At 36.3% G+C, this 25,377-nt stretch overlaps 1 protein-coding gene across 1 annotated transcript; it reads left to right on the top strand.

The window, feature by feature from the left end:
• The first annotated feature begins 689 nt into the window (after positions 1 to 689).
• LOC120623884 (hepatocyte nuclear factor 3-beta-like) lies at positions 690 to 23,388 on the top strand. Its single transcript, XM_039890165.1, has 5 exons — positions 690 to 836; positions 1,994 to 2,151; positions 17,598 to 17,820; positions 20,980 to 21,055; positions 22,994 to 23,388. The coding sequence occupies exons 1-5, from the start codon at positions 696 to 698 to the stop codon at positions 23,056 to 23,058; spliced, it is 663 nt and encodes a 220-aa protein (XP_039746099.1). The 5' UTR covers positions 690 to 695; the 3' UTR covers positions 23,059 to 23,388.
• The last annotated feature ends 1,989 nt before the right edge of the window (positions 23,389 to 25,377 follow it).

Here is a 25,377-nt window from a genome sequence, read left to right as displayed (position 1 = left end):
ATAAAATACTTCCACACATGTATTTCGGAATATGTGGCCAGTACAGCTAAGCGTATTTCACCAAACTGCGGTAGTGTATATTTGACAGTTTAGTATTTTATTTTTAGAGCCACAGCGTGAAATAATCAAATAATCTAGGTCGTGAGCCTACAACGTCCCATTATTTCTTTTAAAATTAATTTCAATGTCATTTATAAAAAAAACTAGGTACTGTAATTTGTAGACTGATAAAATTGTTACACATTAAATCATTGCTATTAATCTACAAGTTTCAGGTCATAAGGCTCACAAAAATATGTAGCCTTTGCAATTAAATCTAGTATTAATGAACATTTAAATATCTTAACATAATATCGAGCGATTGAAACCTTTTTAGAATCAGCTCCACCTGTAATGATAAAAAAAAATCCATTGTGGCACTTGTTTATTACCCAAAAAAAAAATTGTTGCTCATACAATATTTAAAAAAAAGATTTATTTATGAAATAAAATAAAAAGAAAGCATTAGTTCGACCAAAAGTTCAACCCCGCGATACAGTAAAAACTCATTTCAAAACCAAACTATTTAATGAACCATGAAGGTGGTATATGCAGTATCTATGAACGGAGATAGCGGTGCCTGGCACGTTAGCTTATTCGAAAAACGAACCCCAGTCGAGTCCAATCAGTTGGCTCAGTGTGTCAGTTCTGTGGTCATGTCAGTCATGGCAAGCAAGACGGTGAGCGAAAAAGCGAAATGGCGGAGAAGAAAATGCTCGAAACCTGATGAGGACAATGACTGTGCAAGTCTTGCTTGGCTTCTAAACTTTAGACTTGATGAGTTCGTAAACGTAAAGGTGCGTGTGTTCATATTATGTTGTAACAGTGAGATGTTTTTACGTCTTAAATCCATACTGAACTGAAAATGCAAAGGACTTTAGCTGGACAATTTTAAAATATTCTCTTTATTAAGTAAGCTTGGAAGTACTTATCTCCTAGCTTAGTAGCAAAATTATTGAGATTAAGAAGCAACTGCTGAGTTTCTTGCCGGCCTCTTCTCGATAGAATCTGCTTTACGAGCTGGTGGTTAAGTCATTATAAATATACAAACTTGACGTTTCAACTTGAAATAAATATTATAATTTGAATATCAATTTTGGGCATTTGTACTACGCCTAAAAAATGAACTACCTAAATTTTCAAGTGTCCAAGAGCATGATAGCTGTCTGTGGGTGTGGGAGGTGGGTGCAGATTTAGTTGATATCAGTTGAAGAATTATACAGAGCTGTTGCGTTCAAAGTGTGTACTAAATTCTAGGCTATCACCGTTGATCAATTGTGCGTGTTTAAAATTCAGTTTCTATCTGTTGTTTATCATCTAGTTAGCTCTGACTTCCATCGTCTCCGAATCATGCCACCGATATATCTTAAATTTAAGAGACATTCGTAAAACGAAGTAGTAGTAGTCAAAACTGATAAGAAACGAATAACCTTTTCAGTTAAATTTTTAGGATGTATGTTTCCGGAATGGACAATGGTGGTGCCAACTTTAGTTTGATTTAAATATTTACAATATGAGGATTTGACGAGTGTTCTAACTGTCCTTTATTTAGATGCAGCCAGGACACTATTTATTTTATGATATGATAAGAATTAACATTGGATTGTGGCATTTATCGTATTAGAACTAATAAGATGAAAAGTGCCAAGACACTTTAGAATTGAAAAGTAGAATTTGTGATAGGATATAAGTTTTTACAGAAATCACGAAAAAAGAGAAGTTTTTCATGCAAAATTTCTTCATATCACTTAAAAAAAATCCTTTCTTAGAAAGTGCTTAAATAACATTGCTAAAAATTTCTGAGTTGAGCCGTTTTGACTGCTGGTTTTAAAGATTACTAGATAGATAGACTATTAAAGATTTTTTTCCTTATTGAACGACAGCTCGTTCAATAAGGAAAAAAATCTTTAATAGTTATTTGAAGAATAACTTATTTTTTATTTATTAATTTAAGGTCCCAGATGACGAGCCCTTGGAAGACTTAAAAGTAATTGTAAGTCCCGAGGCTCCTCCCGTAGCCAAGAAGCCACCGTTCACATATCCGGAACTGATTGAGAAAGCTTTGAGGGAACGAGGGGAGTTGACTGTGTCTGCGATTTACCAGTGGATATCGTGAGTAATTTTTAATTTAGCAATATTTAATACAAAATAAACAAATGCCGTTTATATAACCTTATTATTTAACCGACTTACAAAATAAGGAGGAGGTTCTCAATTCGGTTGTTTTTTATGTTTGTTAGCTCAGAGAACTCTGTCATTTGATAAATATTTTTTTGTTTGAGACGGTATACTACTCTCCATGTGGTCAAAATTTTCATCTAGTCAAGGTCTGTTGTGTGTGCGTGTGCGTGTGCGCACAATCTGGGACACGCTATACGTTATGACAAATTTAAATGATCAAGATGGCACCGCCACGTAATTACAGATTTATTTTTGTTTTTCAAAACTCCTACGCTATGGGTTTCAAGTTGAAGGGCCTGCGAGTAGAGTAATGTACAAGATATTGTAAGATAGGGGGTTTTTTAATTGTAATTTATATATTATAATACTAGCTGTCCCGGCAAACTTCGTACCGCGGACCGTTTTTTTTTTGGTCCAGCCGTTCGTTAGTTATAAATGGTGTAACTAACACTTTCTGTATAATATATATATATGTAGATTATCGACTAACGCTAAGCTGTACATTGCAATTACGTCTGATTCGATCTTACTTATTACGATTTAAGACAATTATGCCTGTAACTTAAGAAGTTCGGTGACCAAACGGAGACCAAAAGATCCATATTTATCTCATAACACAATATGAAAACTCAATTTAACAAATTTCATAACATAGATTGAGTATTTTAGCGCAAACTCTGCAATGCAGTGGTACCTACTCGTAGTGTTGCCTAAAGCACGGCTTCATGGATTTAACTTGAAATAAAAATCCAGTATGCCAGGATACTAGTTTTGCATATAAATAAAAAATAATAACATTATATTTTAGTTAAACGCCTAAGCTATTTAAAAAGGCAAGAGCGCCAAATTAACAATCAATCAATCAAATTTTTATTTGAAAAAAATATGGCCAAGATACAATTCTTATGAATCTCAAATATATATTGAGTTACATTAATATTTTGGCGTTACCTAGTACCTACTCAAAATTAAAAAAACAAGAAACTACCGTAGTAATTAGAAACTTGCTAATGAAGAGTTAAATTCATGTATCTAAATATTTTTTTATAAAGTAAAAATAATAGCCTTTTTGGAAATCTCCATAGCATGCACAGTTCTAAGATTTTGGTCTTCTAACGTAGTAATATTTTATTTATATATAACCAACTAGCTATCCCCGCGAATTTCATTTCGCCTTAGTTTATTTCACATCTCAATGTCTTTATAAAGTACAATACATAAAACTCATCTTACTCCGGAACCTCTCTATAGGTCACATCAACAGTTTTACGATTAGGTATAGACAACTTGACGTGCGCTGTCAATTGTGTTTTGTTACTAATGAACGGCTAGATAATTGTTTTGATTTTAAATTTAAAAAAAATATTGTATTTTAATACTTATTCTCCTATTCCGGATTAACAGGAATCAAAGAAATCAAAAATAATGAAAATCGGTCCATCCGTTATCTATAAATGGTGTAACTAACACGACTTTGTTTTATAGATGTAGAATATAGATATATATAAGGACTGTCGAACGGGATAAACAGTATCCTATGTCCGTCTCCTGGCTCTAAACTACCCACCTACCAATTTTCAGCCATATCGGTACAGCCGTTCTTGAGTTATAAGTAGTGTAACTAACACGACTTTCTTTTATATATATAAGATTTTACCTTTACATAATCATCATATTATAAGTTATTACTTATGCGCTTATTCCGTGTCAATCCGTATTTGCGTCATTATTGAAGGCCTTTTTTTTCCCGATGCAATTTATTATTTTAATATCATTCCCATATGTCGTGCGGCGTCGTTTTCACGTTGACACTTTTACATTACCCGGGGGAAATGTGCGAGTAGGTATAGAATAACTTATCGACATAAAAATTTGCCAACAACTCTGTTGAACAGTAATAAATTGATTTCACCCGTTTTCCTGTCCATTCATTTTATAATTTGGTAAACAGTACCCTTTCGTCAGACATCGTAACGCAAATATTTAAATATTAGGTACATGGACGATGGTCAGAGTGGGGGATTTGACCCTGCACTATTCCATTTATCCTAAGTGTCTCCGGGTTGACGGAATCTTGATGTGGTACAGGCTGCCTTGGCTTATAGCAACAGGTTAACCAATTTAGCTAAGCGGTTTCACCGGGAAATGCCCTAAGGGTGTCCTGGAGCCTCCCACCACGTGCCTTGGTCCGCCACTGAGGGGTTTTAGTGGATAAAAATCCCACATAACCCAATTTTCTCCCACAAAAGTTCGTTTATCTTACCTAAAGGTACCTGGGAGCGATAAAAATACACAGTGTGAGTTGAATACCTTAAAACTACTTTAAGACTCAGTTCAATAATTAAGTAAGCGATTGCCATAAAAACAAAACAAAATAACGTTTTTTTCCTAGAGTTGTATAAATAAGTCCTTTGTAAAGGGAAATTACTTAAAATTAATACAAAAATTAGGGACAATAAATGAGGTAATTGGTTTTATTTTACACGAACTTAACACAAGTGTAGAACGTGGAAGCGGAAACATTTTAAACCCCACTTGATCTAGTGACCCCGCATTAAAATGTCAACACGGCCATTTTGGTCTCATTATGAAAAGGAAAAATACTTTTGATTTAATTTCAATAGCAATAAATTTCGATAAGCATCATTTAAAACTTTTAAATGATGCTTATCGAAACTATAACTATAACTTTTAATTTAAAATTCAATGGCTATGACTCATAGGCTATGTATAATTAGAGCACTGAAATGTGGAATTGTTGAAGACGGACAAACAGTCGAGCGATCGGGCGGATTTGTGAAGAATCCCAGACCCGGTGATATTAAATCACTAAAATGTATCGCATATACTCGTATGTAGAATAAAATGTACGTCATAGTAAAATTAACTTAACGTTACTGGATTTAGAGTCACAAATTGTGTTCTATAGTAACTTTTCGCCAATAGTTGTGGTTGCAAAAGTATTAATAAACTCACGAAAAGATGAACAATGTTTTTAGACTTCATTTTACACCGAAATGTTTGTTCCGAACTCCGCTGCTTGAAAACGTTTCCACGATTACTAGGTTTTGACAACCTCTCTGGCGTAGCGGTGAGTGTTGGGATTTAAGCGGGTGGTTCCGAGTTCGACAGAGGAAATTTGGGAATTTATAATTTCAGAATTTTCTCTGGTCTAGTCTGGTGGGAAGCTTCTACCATGGATAGTTACCACCCTTTTGACAGGCACGATTAAGTGATTTAGCGTTCCGGTACGATGTCGCGTAGAAACCTAATGGGTTTCTACGCGACATCGTACCGGAACGCGGGGTGGGTTTTTATATAACTGCCATATCCATAACAGGCTAGCCCGTTACCATCTTAGACTGCATCATCACTTACCGGTTAGATTGCTGTTTGGGAATAAAAATAAAATTGCAGGAAAATCTGCTAAGGGTACTACAGGCTATTTATTATTTGTATCGCGATCTCATACGCCGCGATTTTGCGTACGCGATGACATTTTCACATCGCCCCTGGGAAATAACTTGCCGGAGCTAAAAATTACCTGCCTACTTTATATTTCAAAAGCCTTTGAGAGGATACAGTCATATATGTTTCAGATTATTAATTAATTTTTCCTGGGAAATTGAACACCCTAGTCGAAAACGGACCAAGTAGTGGATCACTTATTGCCTGTCTGTCCATATGTCAAGGTTGTTTTGTACTATATCATGTCGACATGATAAGGATAGACTTTATTTTTATGTAATGTATACATGTAGAACACAGATAAATTTTTTTTTTCGTTCTAATAAATTTCTTAAACGATTTGTTAATTGTGTTTTAACATTAGAAAGTTATTTTATTTGCAACTCACATAGATTATATGATTAACATAATAATTGTCTTATAATGCAAACGATCTGTTCATAACTTTTTAGTGTCAATTATGTTTTAAAAATAATAAAAAACAAACAAATGAAAAAAAAAAATTCTTTACGTAAGAGTGTTTTTGTTATTTTTTTTATAATTTGGGGGCAGGGGCATATACCTAGGGGCAGTGGCGTGCATATAGGGTCTGCACAGGGTATGCAGATGATATAAAATAAGTCTCCAATACGAGTTATAAATACTTAAGGGTAGGCTTTTTATAACTCTTACGATGTACATATATTATAACTCGTACTGGAGCAGAAAAAGGCCCCAACTGTTGTAACCAAACCCGTAATGTGCCTTTTATTTATTTATTTATTAGCTTTTCAAGGGAAACAAACAGTATTATTCCACATAAAAGTAATGCCGTATTTTTGTATCACATAAACCAATGAAGTTTCCCCAACTTGGCTATACATATAATACGATAACATCAACCACAATTGCTTAGGAATAAGTAAGTACCTAGCAAGAAATTATTATACAAAAGCCTTCTTAATTTGAATTTAAATATGTAATTAGACTAAACTACTGTATATAAAATACTACTTTATTCAGGGACAATGACTCCACAAGTCCTCATATCAAATTAAGTTTACGGATTACGTTTACAAAGGTTATCACAATATTACATTTTACAGCTGTTTGTTTGCGTCGCGCTTTGTCTCCTTTTGTTATCCCTCCCACACCAAAATTAGAGGTTTTAAGTTTTCGCTTTGTATAATTGTATTATTTATTGAATATTTGTTACATCGCGATAGTATTATGTTTATTTATAGTAGTATTATGTCACTTCCACTGCGTCGTTGGTCTAGTAGTTAGCATATTTAAGTAAAGATCACAAGGTCCTACGTACGATTTCTTGGTCAGGTGAAAATATGAAGCTTTGATCACTGTTCTACCGTTAACAACAGTTTTGTATTAGAACCTCAATACTATTAATAAGTAATATATATTTATCGTGTTTATTTTATTACTTACTGCTAGTATTACTTTTAATAAATAAATAAATATACTACGACAATACACACATCGCCATCTAGCCCCAAAGTAAGCGTAGCTTGTGCTACTAAAATCAGTGATGAATATTGTTTTAATGAATAATAAACTTAAATACTTATAATACACAGATAAACACCAAGAATCTAAAAAACATTCATGTTCCTGACACAAACATTTTCAAAGTGGGGTCGCTGCCCTCTGCGCCAATCGCCCGTCAAAATATTCAATTTTCAGAATAATATTGATTAGCCCATGTCACTCTTCGGCCAATATTATCATCATCATTATATCAACCCATTACCGGTCCACTATAGGGTACGGGCTTCTCCCTACAACGAGAAGGGGTTAAGGCCGCAATGGGGAGGGGTATTATACCACGCTGGCCCTGTGCGAAGTGGTAGACTCCACACTCATTTGAAAACTTTATGCAGAACTCTTAGGCATACCTGCATGCCTAAGAGTTCCTCAGGATTTTTTCCTGCACCGTCCGATATTGTTTTGCTTAAAAAGCACATCTCTACTTCCCTATCCATACTTCCCTACTTAATATTATAAATGTCAATGTAAGTTTGTTTGTTACGCTTTCACGCAAAAACTACTTAACCGATCCTCATGAAACTTTGTACACATATTCTAAGAAGTGTAAGAAGTAATATAGAATACTTTTTATCCCGACATTAACCTCGGATCCTTTGGGAGAGGGGATGAAAGTGTTAGACGATTTTACACCATAACTCCGACAAATTATAACCGATTTTAATGATTATTTTTGTACTATAGAGGTTATAATATGTGTTTAATTTTGCCCAAACTGTGGTTGGAGATAGAGGACAGAACTCCTCAACGGACAGCAGCAATTCCCCTCATTAAGGCTTAGCGATACTAAATACTTGAATTTTTTAGAACAACAACTAAATTGAATGCCACATCAAAAAACAAAATCAAACGCAGACTAAGTCGCGGGCAACAGCTAGTAACTTATAAAAGTTGAGGTGGGTGCTTGGATTCGAACTTGGCCCCCCGAAAGTGAAGTCGAAGTCCTACCCACTGGGCTGTCGCCGCTACAATATACTATCTCATATTTCAAAATAACGACATATTGGCAAGCGGGTCGCTGTGTGATAGTGTTGGACAAACCAACAAACACACTTTCACATTTACAATATTACTCGCTCGACGAGTCGATTAGCTCGACTTCACTTTCGGGGGACCGAGTTCGAACCCCAGCAAATAACTCTAACTTTTCTGGGTTATGTGCGTTTTAAGTGATTAAAATATCACTTGCTTCAACGGAGAGTTAAAACATCGTGAGAATACCTGCATGCCTGAGAGTTCTTCATAATGTTCTCAAAGGTGTGGAGTCCACCAATCCGAACTGGGTCAGCGTGGTGGACTACGGCCTGGGAAAAGACCCGTGCTCTGTAGTGGGCCGGTTATGGGATAATGTGAAGAAGTAATGCGCTAGTTTGTAACTTTGCTTAATTTATTAATACAACAAACGGTAAGGTTAGGTACTTGATATAAACAATTTTTGTACTTGTATGATTTCTTTCTTCGCACTACTGAGCAACAATAAAAGAAACAATTCTAAGCGTGGCCTAAGTAAGTAAGCAGTATTGTTTCTCAGTTCCATTCTTCTTTGATGCAAAATAATCTCGCCGCGAAAAGAGAACAATAGAAATATCAACTTAAATAGCTCCTTAGGAATATGCGCCTTTTCTCATTTCCTCATAAGTAATTGCATAGTCAGTCTATCATTTATTTAAATACATTATTTTTTAATTCTTAACAATGTTAATTTGATATAAAAAACACAATTAAAAATTTATAAAAAAATCGCGGGCTTCGAGTACCCAAGCAACCGGTGGTCAGGGCTCCAGAGTGAGGAACCTCCTCACAACACGCGCTGTTTCGAGGACTACTTCGTTCGGTATACGACCGTTGATCCAACAACCCAGCAAAAGCTTCTTAAGATGATTAAGGCATATTGTTACTCGCGACTTTGTCCAATTCTGAAGAACTGTGAACCCGGGAGCTAAAACATGTTTGTTGTAAAGAATACATGTCCGTCTTCACGGTTGAAACTATTTGTAAATCCATGAAGAAAAATCAGTTTAGCCTGACATAATTTTCAGGATTTCGTAATAATATGCTTTCATGTCGGATGTCTGCAGTCTGCACGCTAAACAAACCTTTCTGTTTGGAGGATAAATAATTTTTAAGTGTTCGTGAGTAGTCAGTCAATTTAAAGAGTCTATAATCATTCTGTAGCATTAGTACAAATTTTGCCTTGAGTCCTTTTCGCATTTAGAACTCTGTATCGTCAATCTAAAATGTACCTAGTACTACTAGATTTAGATTCGCAAATCCTATACTTCTGATTTTTGTGTAACAAACGTTCTGCCAAACCTTAGACGGAGTTAAAGAATTGTAGGCAAATTTGAGCTTTAACGCATTAAAATATGATCCATAATGGATCATGTTTTATCTCCCATGTTCAAGTATTTCCATACTCGAAATCGCCTCCTGGATTCCGAGCGAGCAAATCTAGTCCTAGGGCTTCTGTAGTATATACAATAGAACGACTGTCGCAGTTAATGATAGCAATGATTTTCGCGGTATTTTTAAATAATTTATAAGTATTGCAAATTTCCATCACTCCGCATTAGGCTAGCGTGGTGGAATACGGCCTTAAGCTCTTCTCACTTTGGGAGGAGACCCGTGCCCTGTAGTGGGCCAGTAATTGATGATGATGATTGCAAATTTGATTGCAAGTTGACTTGCAGCAAAGTCCGGTAGCTTGCTGCAAGTCAGCTAAGTAAATATAATTCAAACTATAATTTACAATAATTACAATAGCTTACAAAGAAGTGCTGTCAAATAAATAAATGATTAAAATGATCGGTTCAGGGCCTTTAGAGTAACTATTTAACTAGCAAAAATATTTATACCGGGGCTTCAACATTACTTATCTTCTTACTTATCTAACTACACTACTTATCCTTCAAGTCGTAAGAAACTTCTTATATTATACTACTGTATCTAGTAAGTTTTCTGACTGTATGATATCTGACTAACTATATTTAACAGCTAACTTATAATCAACTAACTCACTAGTTTATCTAGTTAATATTCGGCCTATATTCGATCAGACAAACTACCTCTATCCAATCACAAGAATCTTGCAAAAGCTCCAATTGCAATTGTAGACTTTGGGCCCCCGTAGTCGTAATTCATTGTGAGGAACTTTCCTTGTTAAACAAACATTTTTTTTCCTGCCATAAAGTCCCACGCACACGTAGGACTTTATTAAAATTACAATCTAGCCGTAAAATTAATTACTAACAAATTTTTGAACCTAAACTAAATGCCTAAATATACTACGACGATGCACACATCGCCATCTAGCCCCAAAGTAAGTGTAGCTTGGACTCAAAAAGCAGGGTCGCTGCCCATTTCGCCAATCGGCCGTCGAATCCAAATCTAAGAATTAAGACCAATTTCTTATCTTAGGTGTTCATAATATTGAAGACACTTTGATCTTGTCTAAATTTGAACACTAGAGTAGCTTGAAAGGCTAAGTCCTTTTGAGTCTATATCCACCATGTCCGTCTTGTATTAGCAAACATAACCCTTAAAATTCGTTATCTAAATGATATCTTACGATTATCCCCGTTTCCCACAGTACGCTCCCTTTAGTGCTAACCGAAGCGATTCGATTAATATCCCACTTGTAGCGATTAGTCGTAATCACTGATAATCGGAATCGTTATCACCCTTGTTACGGGATTTGCGGCGGTTATCGGAGCGTGTCCGATGTTATTAATTCTTTATCGTTCTACCGATCGTAAAATTAGATTCCCCTTCCTATTTTGCTGAGAGTGTGTGAGTTATTTGTTCGAAGCGTTTACACACCTTTTGTACAAAAAATCTACGCAGTCAATTGCTACCCAATTAGTATTGGATCCTACTTTTTTTTGTTACTCCATTACAAGGTAGCCCTTGACTGTAATCTCACCTGGTGGTAAGTGATGATGCAGTCTAAGATAGTGGCGGGCTAAACTGGTAGGGAGTATGGTAGTCATACCCCTAATCGGTTTCTACGCAACATCGCGCCGGAACACTATATCGCTTAGCGGCACGTCTTTGTGAGTAGAAGTTGGATAGAAGCAGGCGTTACTTTGCGGAATTCCATGATATATTAAAATGTAAATTAAGCTTAATTTGCTATACTCTGCGAAAAGCTGGAGAATCATTATTGTGATCAAACAAAACATCTTCTGAGGATGCTCCGGTTTCGGAGTGAAACGTGCGTAGAAGATACATTGCCGTAGATCTGTTTGACGTGGAGCATAGAAAATTAAGCTTAATTTTCACAATACAGATTCTCCTGCTTTTCGCGGAGATATAGCAAATGAAGCTTAATTTTCATAAACTTATTAATAGCAATATTATTTATATCTCAAAGTATTAGTTTGAATTTAGAATATTGCCATTTTTTCGCTCTCTTACCTTTAAGAGTAGCTAAGGCATTCAGTCCCAGTTACCTTATAATACTTTCTGCTCTTTTTTATTCAAATAGGTCCAAAGAAGGCACTTTTGATGCGGCGGGTGAGTAAAATGATGTGGATAACTACGTTCGTCAACTCAAAACTAACTTCGTACAAGTTCTATACGAATACGTTACGAGTGTTCCCAACTCTAAGAAGAAGCCCACTATCATAGGAGATAGGCTTTTAAAACTTTGATCCTATACACACCCCTTGGGTGATTACTAATCAAAAAAGTACATAGTGGGAGCTCCCACTTCATTTTACTCCCTCGCCGCATCAAAAGTGGGTTGTAGTGTCCAAAGTCAAAGTCAAAGTCAAAAATATCTTTATTCAAGTAGGCCCATAGGTGGCACTTTTGATGTACATAAGAATTACACGGTAGTGAGATGATGGCGATAACCACATTCGTAAACTTAAAACTAAAGCGACGAGGGTTCCAAACGCGTCCTGGTCTAAGAAGAAGCCCACAACAAACTTAGCCGGGTGTTTTTTTTTGTTATCACCATCTCACAATGTCATTTTAAATTATTAGAAGAGCAACCTGGTTAAGCAATAATTTACACCCAAGCTTTTTTATCGTTTACGTAGTCTTTTATACTATAATAGGACTTTTCTATAAGCTTACGTTTAATACAAACTTTGAACTTTTTAAGAGACATCTCCAAGATGTCAAGTCCGTGTCCGTGTCCAGCAGTGGGTGGCAGACCAAAAAGATGGTGTCGTTGCGCTTTGTTGTATAATTATTCGTGACATTTGCAAAGCATACACAAAAGTCAAAAGAGAAAATAAATTTTCAATGCCTTTACATATTATTTTATTTTGTAGTGCAATGATTGGTTTAAAACGTGCACTAGACTACGAAGCTTTGCTTTTATCTCTCACGAGATAGAAAAGTGATTGTTAAATTGCTATTATATGGAAGTAGAGTCACTGGAAATAGACAGACTTCACCTTTCAAAACTACTTATAAAGTACTTGTATTTGGAGAAGCCCATTACAAACTTAGCTGTGGTTTGTGCTGTGGCTGTGTTCTTTTTGATATAACCTTCTCACATTGCGATCGATGCGGCAAAGAAGTTTCGTTCCGATTGGCATTAAAAGATTGCAATATGAAAACCATAATAACATATAGCACTCATGGGCTTAATGCAATATTATAGATGGTCGGAATATCGCAATTCAGCTTTAATAATGCACAGCCTGGCTTCAACAATGTAGTTTGAATCAGATACTACGTTTTGGTGTTATCTTAAATCCATCGATTTATTAAGGTAATTTAAAATATCCATGAACTAACTGTTGCCCGCAATTTTCGTCCGTGTTAATAACGGTTTTTTAAAAATCCAGTGGGCCACGTTGGCTTTCCTGAGATAAAAAGCCTACGTTACTTACCGTCCTTTCAACGGACTCTATTACAAAAATCAAAATGATTGGTTAGAAGGCGAAATATTTATACGATTTGAAGGGAAACCAAGTCTGCTTACCGTATGTTCGATAATTTTACGGAAATGTATGAATAATTTGATTATGAGGAATTTGAATGTAGAGAGGTATACTCGCCCAGCGAATTATCTCCTAAAATAAGGATTAAAAAAAAAATAAAAAAAAAATTGTCTTGTTGCTTGGTCCTTAAGGAAGGACAAATGAATAAACAAACAAACACACTTTCGCATCTTTAATATTAGGAGTTCTTCGGTAAAATTTATTTATCATTTCAGAAGGGGGATAAGTAATGCGAACAACCATATTTTCATAGGCACAGTGGCTTATCGGGAAAATGCATTACTGCCTCGTTTGTATAAGGGTTAGAATGTTCAACTTCGGATCGCGAGGGTCTGGATTCGATTCGTAGGCCAGTCCAAAAATAGGTACCTGAGAGGTAAAGACAAATTAAGTTCTAAAAAATATCATAGTAACAGCCCATAGTTAGGAAATTGGCAGTGTGCACCCCCGTGCCTCGGAGGTCTAACCTGCTAGTAATAGCCTAGCCAGTTACAAGTATTGTTTGTATCACTATATTCATCTAATTGGCTCCATGGCATCAAATTCAAATTAAAAAAAAAAGTATTCATGTACGCCTGTCACAGGGACTTGAAGCAAAGCAAAGGCAAATGAAGCGCTCATTCATATTTTTACATAATTGTGAGGTGATGATACCTACGTTCGCCAACTTAAACCTAAAGCTACGAGGGTTCCAAACGCGCCCTGGTCTAAGAAAGAGCCCAGAACGAACTTAGCTCTAAAACTATCTCTTGTCATAGGACACTCGTGCCCAGGGACTTTAAAGGCTTCTAATAAATCTATTTCTCTTGTGTAAGAGAAAGAATGCCTTAGAGTAGATAAGTTACTAAGGACGTGAATACCGTATTTTCGTAATATTTTTCTTGTAAGGTACAAAATCGCTTTGAACAGGTGGGGGACAGGTGCTTAATGCTCAAAACATGGCAATATTGATGCAATGCTAATACTGTTCGGGGACGAGGAGCCATCGGCCGGGCCCCATCGACCCGTGCCAGGTGGCGATCGCGCGGTCTATAATATTATAGCGTGTTTGGCTTACAAACCAAAAAGGCATGTTATACCGCGGTTTAGCGAGCATACAGTTGAGCGAGATTTCAGTGTAATAATAAATTAATTACTTGTACTTCTTTCTAGACTAGGGGGCTTAGTACCTATATTATAAATGTTGAAGTGTGTTTGTTTGTTTATCCTTACTTCACGCTGTAACTAAGCAACTTATCTTGATTTTTGGAATAGAGTTAGTGGAAAGGACAGAGAGTAGTATAAGCTACTTTTGATTCTAGAAGAACCTAGAATGCCCTAGAGTTACAGGAAAAATCGACACGAAATATCATGCTTCCTTTACGTCCTAACAAAGCAACAAAACGATTTATTAACCGCGGGTAGCACCGCGAGGCGTAGAACTAGTTAAGTATTTAAATGGTCTCAACGCTGTTGCATCACAGTTATAATTCTTAAATGATAAATACTTGCTATACAAAAATATAACTTTTGGTTTTTAATGGCGTTCAATATATGCCAAGTAGGTTTACATTTGTTATAATATTAGAATAACCATACCATGTAGATACAGGTTTTCCCTATCAAAACAGAGAAAGCTGTAGAGTTTAGACGCACCACACCAGTCTAATCGAATTCTCATTGCATATATATAAGAATTTGTCGATATTTGCATATACATAAGAAGATAATAAATGTTTTTTTGTAGTTTGTTTGGTAACAGTTTAATATATTTATTATAGAAGATGTATGGGAAAATACTAAGAATTTATTAATGCAGGTGAAATCTAACATTTTGTATGCTAGGTTAAATGCCGCCAGGGTAAACACTTTTTGCCTTCGCAAATACAAGTATTTTTGTACTGTAGGATTGCTATACTGTTTACGAAATCGGGGTCGATTCCTACCCACTCTGTTATTGATAGGGTCGAATTTGCTTCACATCTTTGTTTCAATAATGGTTAAAGGTTTCTAATAGGGCGTTTTGTTGTGACCGGAAATGTAATAAAAGCGTTTAAAGGGGGTTGTTTGATGTCAACACATTCATACCTACAAAATAATAAACATTTTGGGGGAGGTAAGGCTTACGGGTGCGAAACGGTTGATTGCGATAGTTTAACAACGTTAAGTGGAAGCGCGATTTACTTTGGGAGTCAAGATTTCGGCCTTCCATTTATTTTAAAAGTAACAATTGTAAGACCTAGCCAGTGTCTGATTAAGCAAGCGCGGGGCCCGTAGCAAATTCTTTAAAAGAGCACTTGATCTGCTATGGGTTCTTAAGTATAAAGTGGTAAAAATACAATTCAATACCCAATACGTATAAACGTATCTTAAATACAATAGGTACAATCAGCCATTCAGTCAGTCACTCAGTCAATCAGGCAAAGATAAGCGGTATTAAATATGCGGGGCCCTTTTTCGCGCGGGCCCGTAGCAAATGCTAGTCTTGCTACGTGGTTAATCCGGCACTGGACCTAGCTGATGGTCCACGTATAGTTATTGGTGAACCATCGCTTATAAACAGAGCAACACTTTTGCAGTGGTTGATATTCCATCAACATGCACGAAACGTTTTTTATCCACGTTTCTGATACGTGCCGCTAAGATGTGGAACGCCCTCCCGGCAACTGTGTTTCCTGCCACGTATAATTTGAGTACCTTCAATGCTAGAGTGAATAGGCTTTTTCTAGGCAAGCGTGCTCCAACCTAGACCTCATCATTGCTTTCTAACGGGCATGATTGTCGTCAAACGCTGGCCTATCGTTAATAAAAAAAAAGGGCATGCAAGGAACACGGCCTACAAATAGCGGCTCTGTATCCATCAACCTGAGGCGTGGGTGTTAAGCCTCACATGTGCCTATAACTACACAGAATAGCACTCCTTTCAGACTGGAGCACATAAATACTGCAAGGTCACTACTTTTAGGGCCATACTCAATTGACAGTCTTCGTAAACGTCGTAAAGATATTGTAGCCTAAAACCCATCCTGCCAGGACAAAAATTGCTCGTAGTCAATTCGAAAGGCAATCGTTATTTGTGTAATTTGATTAATAAGAAACTCAATATAAATCCCTTAAACGTACATGCCTGCAAAAAAAAACTTGTTGAGTACCTCTCATCCCTTAGTTACGGAGATGTGGAAAACCTTTTAAAGCGTATTATATAATTAGTTGAAGCACATGTATTATTCTTATTATACACATTCACACTCTCACTCATTACGCACAAACACACATCACACTAAATTAAAATGCAACTTACATCTTTTACGCATACAACGGAAATTGTTATGGAGAGCGGAGTCTTCTGATACAGGTGTAAGTAGTGCTACTACATCTAAAAGAAGGTTCCAAACTTACAATATTGTTAAAACTGTAAAAATTTGTAAAATATTGAACTATATTTTGTTCTAAAAAAAAAAACAAGGTGGCAGAAATTATAGACTACTACTACTATTTATATACTTCTCCGAACAAGTTCAGTTACAAAAAGCTCTCTACTAGTTCTAAAAAATCCTTTGAGTACTTTTTCACAAAGAAATTATAATAATCTTCGCCTAAAGTCTAATGATTGTGTATTCATTACCGGAGGTTGGCTCCGAATTCATGTTGGAGCAAAATGGTGGATTTAATTTCTGTACACTATCCTTCTATCTTAAGATGAAATCATCAGATGGCATATTGAATCCAGTAATTCTATGCTATTATATATTCTATCTTAATTAGTAAATTACGAGGTACTTTTATTGCTAAAGATTGTAATTTTTACATTTTAATTTGCACTGACTTCGAAATGTTGAAGAAAATATTTAGATGTATAAAAAAAGACGGTTCTTTTTTTGACCATTTTTTTTCTTTTCGGGAGTTTTTGTCTGAAGCTTTTGCAGATAGAATGTCAATGTCTTGTATAAATTACTAGCGTACCCAGCCCGCTTCGCCGGGCTAGATTTTGCTTTATTTAAACAATAAACTTACATCATTTATTTCTCTCCGTATACATTCTCTTCTATTCTCTTCTCGAGCGGGTGAAGATCATTATCTACACCCATGTACACCCAACATTAGAATATCATCATAGTAAATAAAAGTTGTATTTGACAGTTTGACAGTTCAAAAATAGGAGTGCTCCGATCGTCACCAAACTTTACAGGATTACTCGCCAGGTCAATCCGGAGACTCCCTGAAAATTTCATTGAAATCGGTCCAGCCGTTTCGGAGCCTATACGGAACATACCCACGCACTTTCTATTTTATATATATAGATACGTCGTTGTATAAAAAATATGCCAAACACCTACCTACCTAAAACATTTATAACCTATAGTGTCTCATGTTACATAAATATTATTTTATAATTTTGAATATTCTTCTTTTTTGCCATATTTTCAGAGATCATTACCCCTACTACAAAGTAAACGACGAACGCTGGAAGAATTCCGTGCGGCACAACCTGTCCATCAATCCACACTTCCGCAAAGGCGCCCGGGCATCCCAGGGTGCTGGTCATCTGTGGTCACTCGCTGCTAATGCCATCGACCTTCTGCCACTAAGGAACCACACGTATGACAAGACTGAAGAGGTTCTCGAGGCGCATATCATTGATTGTCCTAAGGTGAATATCTACCAACCAGTGGCGTGCACTTCATACATGCACAAAAGCACTGCATACCCAAATTATTATTTACACCATTTGTAACTCAAGAACGAACCAATTTTTATAATATTTGATTTTTTGGATTTCTCTTTGACCGGAATAGGATGATAAGTATTAAAATATAACATTCATAAAAACAAAAAAATACACGGTACTAAGTTCGCCGGGACAGCTAGTATTTTTTATTTTACACGCACACACACACAAAAGGAGTCTTAAGTCGACAATATCAACATACATATTATAATTACGCTACCATCTAGGTAGCGTAATTGTAATATGTATGTTGATATTATGTTGAAACTCAGATTAAAAGATTATTGTATCCATATGCAACAGTTTTTGTACCGGAGTTCAGTTAAATAGATAAATAATATTATTTCCTAATAGCTATACAGTTTTTGACGCTCTGCCCATTGAATTTTCTTGGATAAGAAGTCCTGCAGCTGTAACAAACTGACGGACTAACGGAAAGGCGGACGTTCAAAGTACAAATTTAGCCTATTAAACTAGGAAAAGTTGTTTCACTTGGTCATTCGCTGTGACCCTTACTTCAGAAGTAAGTATGGTCTCTGATTGACAGCCAGATGGACGTATACAATTTAAACTCCCGAAAATAAATTTAGTAAACTCCATATTCTTAGACAAAAAATACTTTTATTTGACTGTTTGTGTCTGAAATCAATTATGGCTACCGACCTGGCGCATCGGTGAGCGCCGAGGTTTAAAATAGATGGTGCCTGGTTCGATTCCAGGCGGGGCCAATTTTGGAATTTATAGCTCCCGAATTTTCTCTGCTCTGATCTAGTGGAAGGCTTCGGCCGTGGCTAGTACCGTGTTAGATGACGCGTATAAACCGATTACTCCCTAACCGGTTAGCCCGCTACCATTTAAGAAAATATCTTCACTTGTTGAGATTGCACTCAAGGGCTAACGTATACCATCAATCTTAATCCACAATATCGACCTCAAAGAAATATCTGGTAATTACAGGTGTAAGTTGGGTTTTATATTCTTACACGACTTTTCCTAAAGTACAAGTAAACATGAGTTAACACGAAGTTACCGCGGAAAAATAGTTTTCCATTCTCCTAAGAAATACATGAAGCAGAACATTAGCGTTTAAAGTTGTTCGCTAATTTAGTATGCTACAGAAAGTGGGATAAGCAACTTGTTCATTCTGTGACCTAATTTACGTTTAATATATCTAGGTCAATTAAAAACTTTCTTCGGCGACTTGTGTATAATCAGAATTATTACTGTCCGTCCCAGTTTTGCCTTTGCCCGGATAAAAACTGTAGAATTAACGTTGTTTGAAAGTTGGCTGCATTGTGAACTATTCTAGTTTTTTTTTTCAAAGTAGCAATTGCAAGATTTATTTAATTGTGGACACGTGGAACTCAGTGGCGGTACTAAACGCCCGGTTAGCGTTACCATTAATTAAATATCTCTATTAAATTTTGCGAAATACAATTCATAAAATAATTCACACTTGATAGCATATGAATATATAGTATATATTATATACTGTGAGAAATATAGTTGCACCCAGTTTTTGGCTTAACTTGATTGTGTAAAAAGATAGCATAGTTACTAGTAGGTAAAACTATTGTTAAGTTATTTAAATGATCTTGTTATATTTATGGTTTTGTTTTATATCTCGTTTTTTCTTTTATTATGCTCTCGTTACAATCTGTATAATTTATACTACAATGTATTTAATTAGTGTTAGCCGTATTAATTGTATAAAAATAAATAGATAGTAAATAAATTCATAGGTGACATTATTGAGCAAAAGTTAAAACTTTTGCTCAATAATGTATGGGCAATGAGTATATAAACACTACGTTACTCTGGCAGTTAGACTCTATGGTCTGTGGTAGTAACGGCGTTGAGAGGTCATGACGAGTCAAATAAGTCCTATAAATCACTGGGCTTGCTCAAATTCAAGACCCTAGGAACGCCACTAATTGAACTGCGCTAGAAAATCGCTTTTTTTGCATTTCTAAGTCTTTTCTCAGGTCTTGTGTAGTATCTAGGTAGGCTTCACTGCAGTAGATTTTAAGCTACATCGTACAATTTTATGATTTTAAAATGCTTATAGAAATTGTCGGAACCGACAGGATTTGAACTTGCGACTCTCTAGCAATCACGGCCTGAGCGCTATAACCAACTAAGCTACGAATATCCTATCGTCGATGCCGAAATTAGTATATGCCTTTCATATTATGCGTCTTAAAGCGACTGTAACGCCATCTAGTAGGAAACGTTGCAGTTTCGATCTACACACACCGTCACATGATACTACACGCGTGCACATCGTACAGTAATGCATTTAGCCTAAAACCATGCATAATATGTCAGGATGGATTGACGGATGGACAGAGTAGATGATCCTATAGGGGTTATGTTTTGTCGCTTACCTTCTAGACCTTTTAAGCGGTTTAGGGCCGCACTTTTGTCTCAAAAAAAAATTGTAAATACAAATACAATTTAACAATTTATATACTACACTACTACGCACACATCGCCATCTAGCCCCAAAGTAAGCGTAGCTTGTGTTATGGATACTGAGATGACTAATAAATATTTTTATAAATAATATACATAAATACTTGTATACGTAAACACAATATACACAAAAAATTTCCAGTTGTGGGAATCGAACTGACGGCATTGGACTCAGAAAGCAGGTTCGCTGCAAACTGCGCCAATCGGCCGTCCAGTAAATAGTTTTTCTCATTTTTTTATTCGACTACAAGATAGCCCTTGACGGAAATCTAACCTAGCGGTAAGTGATGATGCAGTCTAAGATGGTAGCGGGCTAACCTGTTAGGGAATATGGCAGTTATGTTTAACCCATACCCCTAATCGGTTTCTACGTGACATCGTACGTGAGCTAAATCGCTAAGCGACACGTCTTTGTCGGTAGGGTGGTAACTAGCCACGGCCGATACAAAAGCAGACCGGAGAAAATTAAAAAATATATAAATTCCCAAATTGCCTCTTCGGTGGATCAAACCCGGACCTCGCACTTTAAGTGCATCACAGTGCTCACTGCTGCGCCAGGGAGTTAGTCAAAAGGTCACCAACAATATTTATCTTTTTCTGTTGTAGGTAATAGTTTTGGATGAAGCCGCCATCGCTGCAGCCAGCATTATTCCAGACCAAGACATATTTATGGGCAGCACAAGTAAGTCGATAGCTATTTATTGTGTACCTACCCGCCGATATTCGGTATAAAAGTTAAAAATACTTAATTCATTTATTTTGAAGTAGGCATGATATAAGCACTTTTGAAACGATAAGTCTGTCAGTTCGTAGTGATTCTACCACCAGCTCGGTAGGAAAGTTTCTGGCGTGATGATGCCGGCAAGATATTTTGCAGTTGCTCTTTTCTAATATCAACACTAACGGTTTATCTCTTGAGCGGAGCTTAGATACAAATAATATTGTGCAATATAACCAGGAATTTCAGGTTACAACGACAATATTAGCTCCTGTTATGTACTCCAAGCGCTGTTGGCCCCACACACTGACCTCTTTGCTAGATGTCATCAAGCGAGTCGCAGGAAGCCGCTGCACCCAAGCGACACAAGACCGTGCCATTTGTAAATCCCTAAAAAAGAACTGTAGACTTCCATTAGTTGAATTGATGATGATAACCATATCGTTTTGTTTGGCTGAGTTTAACCCGATACTATTTTCATGTTCATAATATTACAAAGCTTGTAGTAAGTAGTATGTAATATACACCGCCAGTGTTCCATGCGTTGAGAGCTGACAGGCCAAGGCAGAAACGTGTACCGTCTATTACACTCTCCAATTTTCAGCTCATTTAGTGATTTCCAGCGGGGTTGGTTTGCTACAGTCGGCTTCTCATTTTTTTTTTGTCTAGTTTGTGCCACACATAACATACGTAGTGTCGTTAATATTGTAATGTGTGGCGCAATGTAAAAAATAAATTTTTCTTTCTTTCTTTTATTCAACGACTCTTATAGCGCATAGAGATTTATTAGTAGTAGTACCGTATTTTGTAGTACTTAGCAGCAGCAGTAGCTTTTAATGTCACAGCTAATCCGGCAAAGTACTACCGCCATTCCTATTTCTACCGGTTTGAGGTGTCACAGTCTGAAAAGGTTGGTCGGTGTAATTACAGGCACATGAGTCTTGAACACCTATTTAGTATCAGGTTGACGGACACAGGGCGGCGCTTTGAAGAAATTGTTCTTGCAAATCTGCAAAGTATTGGCCATCTGCTACAGTCGGAAACATTCAGTTTGCTGCTCAGATTCAGCAGAAGACAGTATAGTCTTGTCAGCAACGTACTATGCGAAATAGTTAACACTCATATCGAATTTTTGTTCATCTCGCTGGCGCAGTAACGAGCACCGTGATTTTATAATTCGGAGTTTCCAGCTTCGATCCTCGGCCGGGACAATTAGGAAATGAACAGCCTGGCTTGGCAATCAAACTGTCCTACCAACATTCTTCAAACAATTTAGTATTCCGATATACCGGTAGCGCGTCGAAACTGATAAGGGCTTTTATAATCATCATACCAACCCACAATGGCGTGCATAGAGGGTATGCAGATGTATTAAATGTAGAAAATCTCCAGTACGAGTTATAAATACTTAAGGGTAGGCTTTTTATATTTCTTACAATGCATATCCTTATGTTTTACCTCATTCTGGAGATTTTCTTCATTTTATATCATCTGCATACCCAGTGCATACCCTCGATGCACGCCACTGCCAACCCATTACCAACCCACTACAGGGCACGGGTCTCTTCCCACAATGGGGGGTTATGGCCGTAGTCCACCACACTGACCCAGTGCGGATTGGTGGACTTCACAGACCGTCGAGAACATTACGTTGAACTCTTAGGTACGCAGGTTTCCTCACGGTGTTTTTTTTCCCCTCAACGTCGAAGAATGTGATTTTTTAATTGCTTAAAACGCACATAACTTAGAAAAGTTAGAGGTTCGTGCCGGGATTTGAACTCGCTCCCGCGAAAGTAAAGTCGAAGTCTTACCCATAAACGGCTATCGCTGCTTAAGGCCTTTAGTTTTTATATAATAGTGCCCTTAGTGCGCCGTATTAAATTTAACATTTCTTCATTTCAGTGTTTCTCAATCCAGTATCGACGGAACAGGTGGTACGAGAATGTGGCCTCATAACCGGCATGTGAGAAGCCATTGCGACCTTATTATAGTGATTAGTTTGATAATTATTTTAATTACGTAAATCCGTAATTGAGTACGCAATTTTAAAAAATGTGACGCCTGGAACCTGGGGCTCCAAGAGGTTACATGTCTAACTGAAAAGGTTACGCACATACTATGGATAAATAAAAAACAATGCAGTCCATTGCTTAAATTGTGATTATCTAACTACTGAAATAAACTGACATTTGCTAATGTAAAATAATCCTGGCATGTTTATTAGTGACCGTTTAGTTGTTATTTAACTTGCACTTGCATAAAGTCTTGAATGACATATTAATCTTTTTTTTTCTATTTCATAATATGCAGACAAATTTAAGCGAGATAATCATTTATTTTGTAACGCACTATGTGGCATTTTAATAATTATACACAGGATGAAGCTGTCACTTTGGTGACGATTGGTTTCCATCACACTACTTCTCGCTTCGCCACTTTGCACTTTGACATAGGAGCCACGACTATTAGTGGAATAAGAACTTATATACTCCCGACTGCCCCAGTTCTCGCTATCAATAGCGCACAGCTGAGCATAGGCCTTGACCTTCATATAAGAAGGCCCAAAAAACTTAAAGCAGTTCCGATGCCAGTTGATGGGCTGCTAGTTTCACTTCAATCTAAGTCAAAAAAATACTTGATCTTGATGAATTTGAAATCTGAGAAAACTATTTCCTACCTCCTCCATACCTTAGTTACTGTAAGAGTTGAGTCAACTTACGTTGGGAAGCATTGTGTCGGGACAGAGACAGACGCGAGTGGCGCTTAAAACCACGCCACAGCTCACTCCCACTCCGGAGGTGATGTGAAGACAAAGTGCAGAACGGCATAGTGGGAAGTGGCGCAGTAGAAACAAACCTTCGTTACGCACTGGCAACGCGTGCACTGGCCCTCATGGAATGGTTTTGAATTAACTTAAATGGTCGCGCATCTAATCAAGTGGAAACCTTGCACATATTAGCATGTAGACGTAGAATACATTTGGAAATGAAAATGGAAAAATTAATGGAAAATATATAATAGAAATGTTTGCGTGAAACATTTTATAACATATTTATTTGCTGAAAACATGACAAAATATGTATATTAATTTATAACACGTGTTCACCGCTTAATTGCAAATATATCACAAAGAATATAAAATATATAATATTATAAGAATGGATACTACAATAGCATTATTAGAATTGTGTTATTTCAAAATCAAAAATAAGAAAAAAACTATTATTTTATCTCATTTGTATCTCAGTATGTATAAGTCTAGTGTAGGTATTTAATATAAAAGTGCATAAAAATATGGAATTTTTATTTTGATACCCTTCTTACTTGGAGTTTCTAATCGCAGCTAGCCATTTTCAAATATAATTTTTTCTGAAAAGCAAAATAAAAAGTTAATACACAAATTGGACCGGAATTATACATATGAGATCTTTGGTTGCCTGGAAGAGATCGCTATATAGCGGATAAGGCCGCTAAATTGTACCTTCTACCTTAACGATCTATTATATTTGTTTTCTGAATTTTATGTGTGTGGTGTACAATAAAAGTATATTCATTCATTAATCGATCAGTTAATATGCGTTTAATTTCAAAATATGAAGTGATTTAAAGATTATATATGGGCATATGCAACGTTTAACCGAATTACAAAATAATGTTGAAGGATGCATAAGTATTTTTCACATGACTTTAATTTTGCATGTGATGTTAGGGCTGTATCTGATTTCTTACAGTAAAAACTATGGCAGTGGTTTACTGAAAACATATCAGGTTTTCGGTTCCACAGATAAGTCTCTAAGACAGTATATAATTTTCCATGTACATGTACAAAGTTATAATATCTTTGATTTGTCAAAAGAACATGTAAATTACAATAGTGTTAAGACCTGTCTCCTGCGGCAGATTAAACTTTAACGGGGAGTGTCTTCCCTCTATAGATATAATAGAAGAACCTAACAAATTTATAAGCAAAAAAATAAATCAAGGAAAATGCAATAAAAAAAATAAAAAACGATATTGTGTTGATATTATGTTGTTGTGTGAATGTACGCGTGTTTGTGTGCGTGCGTGTGAGTGTTTTTGTGTTTGCTGCCTACGTGGAAAAAAGGAACATTTTCTAATTGCTTTTAATTTTAGTTTTATTTAATAATTTTTTTAAACAAGCAATACAGCTTGTAATGTTTTTTTTTTGTTATATTCCACTACCAGTTAGCCCTTGACTGCAATCTCATCTGGTAGTAAGTGATGATGCGGTCTGAGATGGTAGCGGGCAAACCTGTTAGGAAGTA

This window comes from Pararge aegeria, chromosome 5 (genome assembly GCF_905163445.1).
Source record: "Pararge aegeria chromosome 5, ilParAegt1.1, whole genome shotgun sequence".
In the NCBI taxonomy this organism is placed as follows: domain Eukaryota; kingdom Metazoa; phylum Arthropoda; class Insecta; order Lepidoptera; family Nymphalidae; genus Pararge; species Pararge aegeria.
The sequence above is the reverse complement of the archived record's forward strand: the minus strand, read 5'-3'. Positions and strand labels throughout refer to the sequence as shown.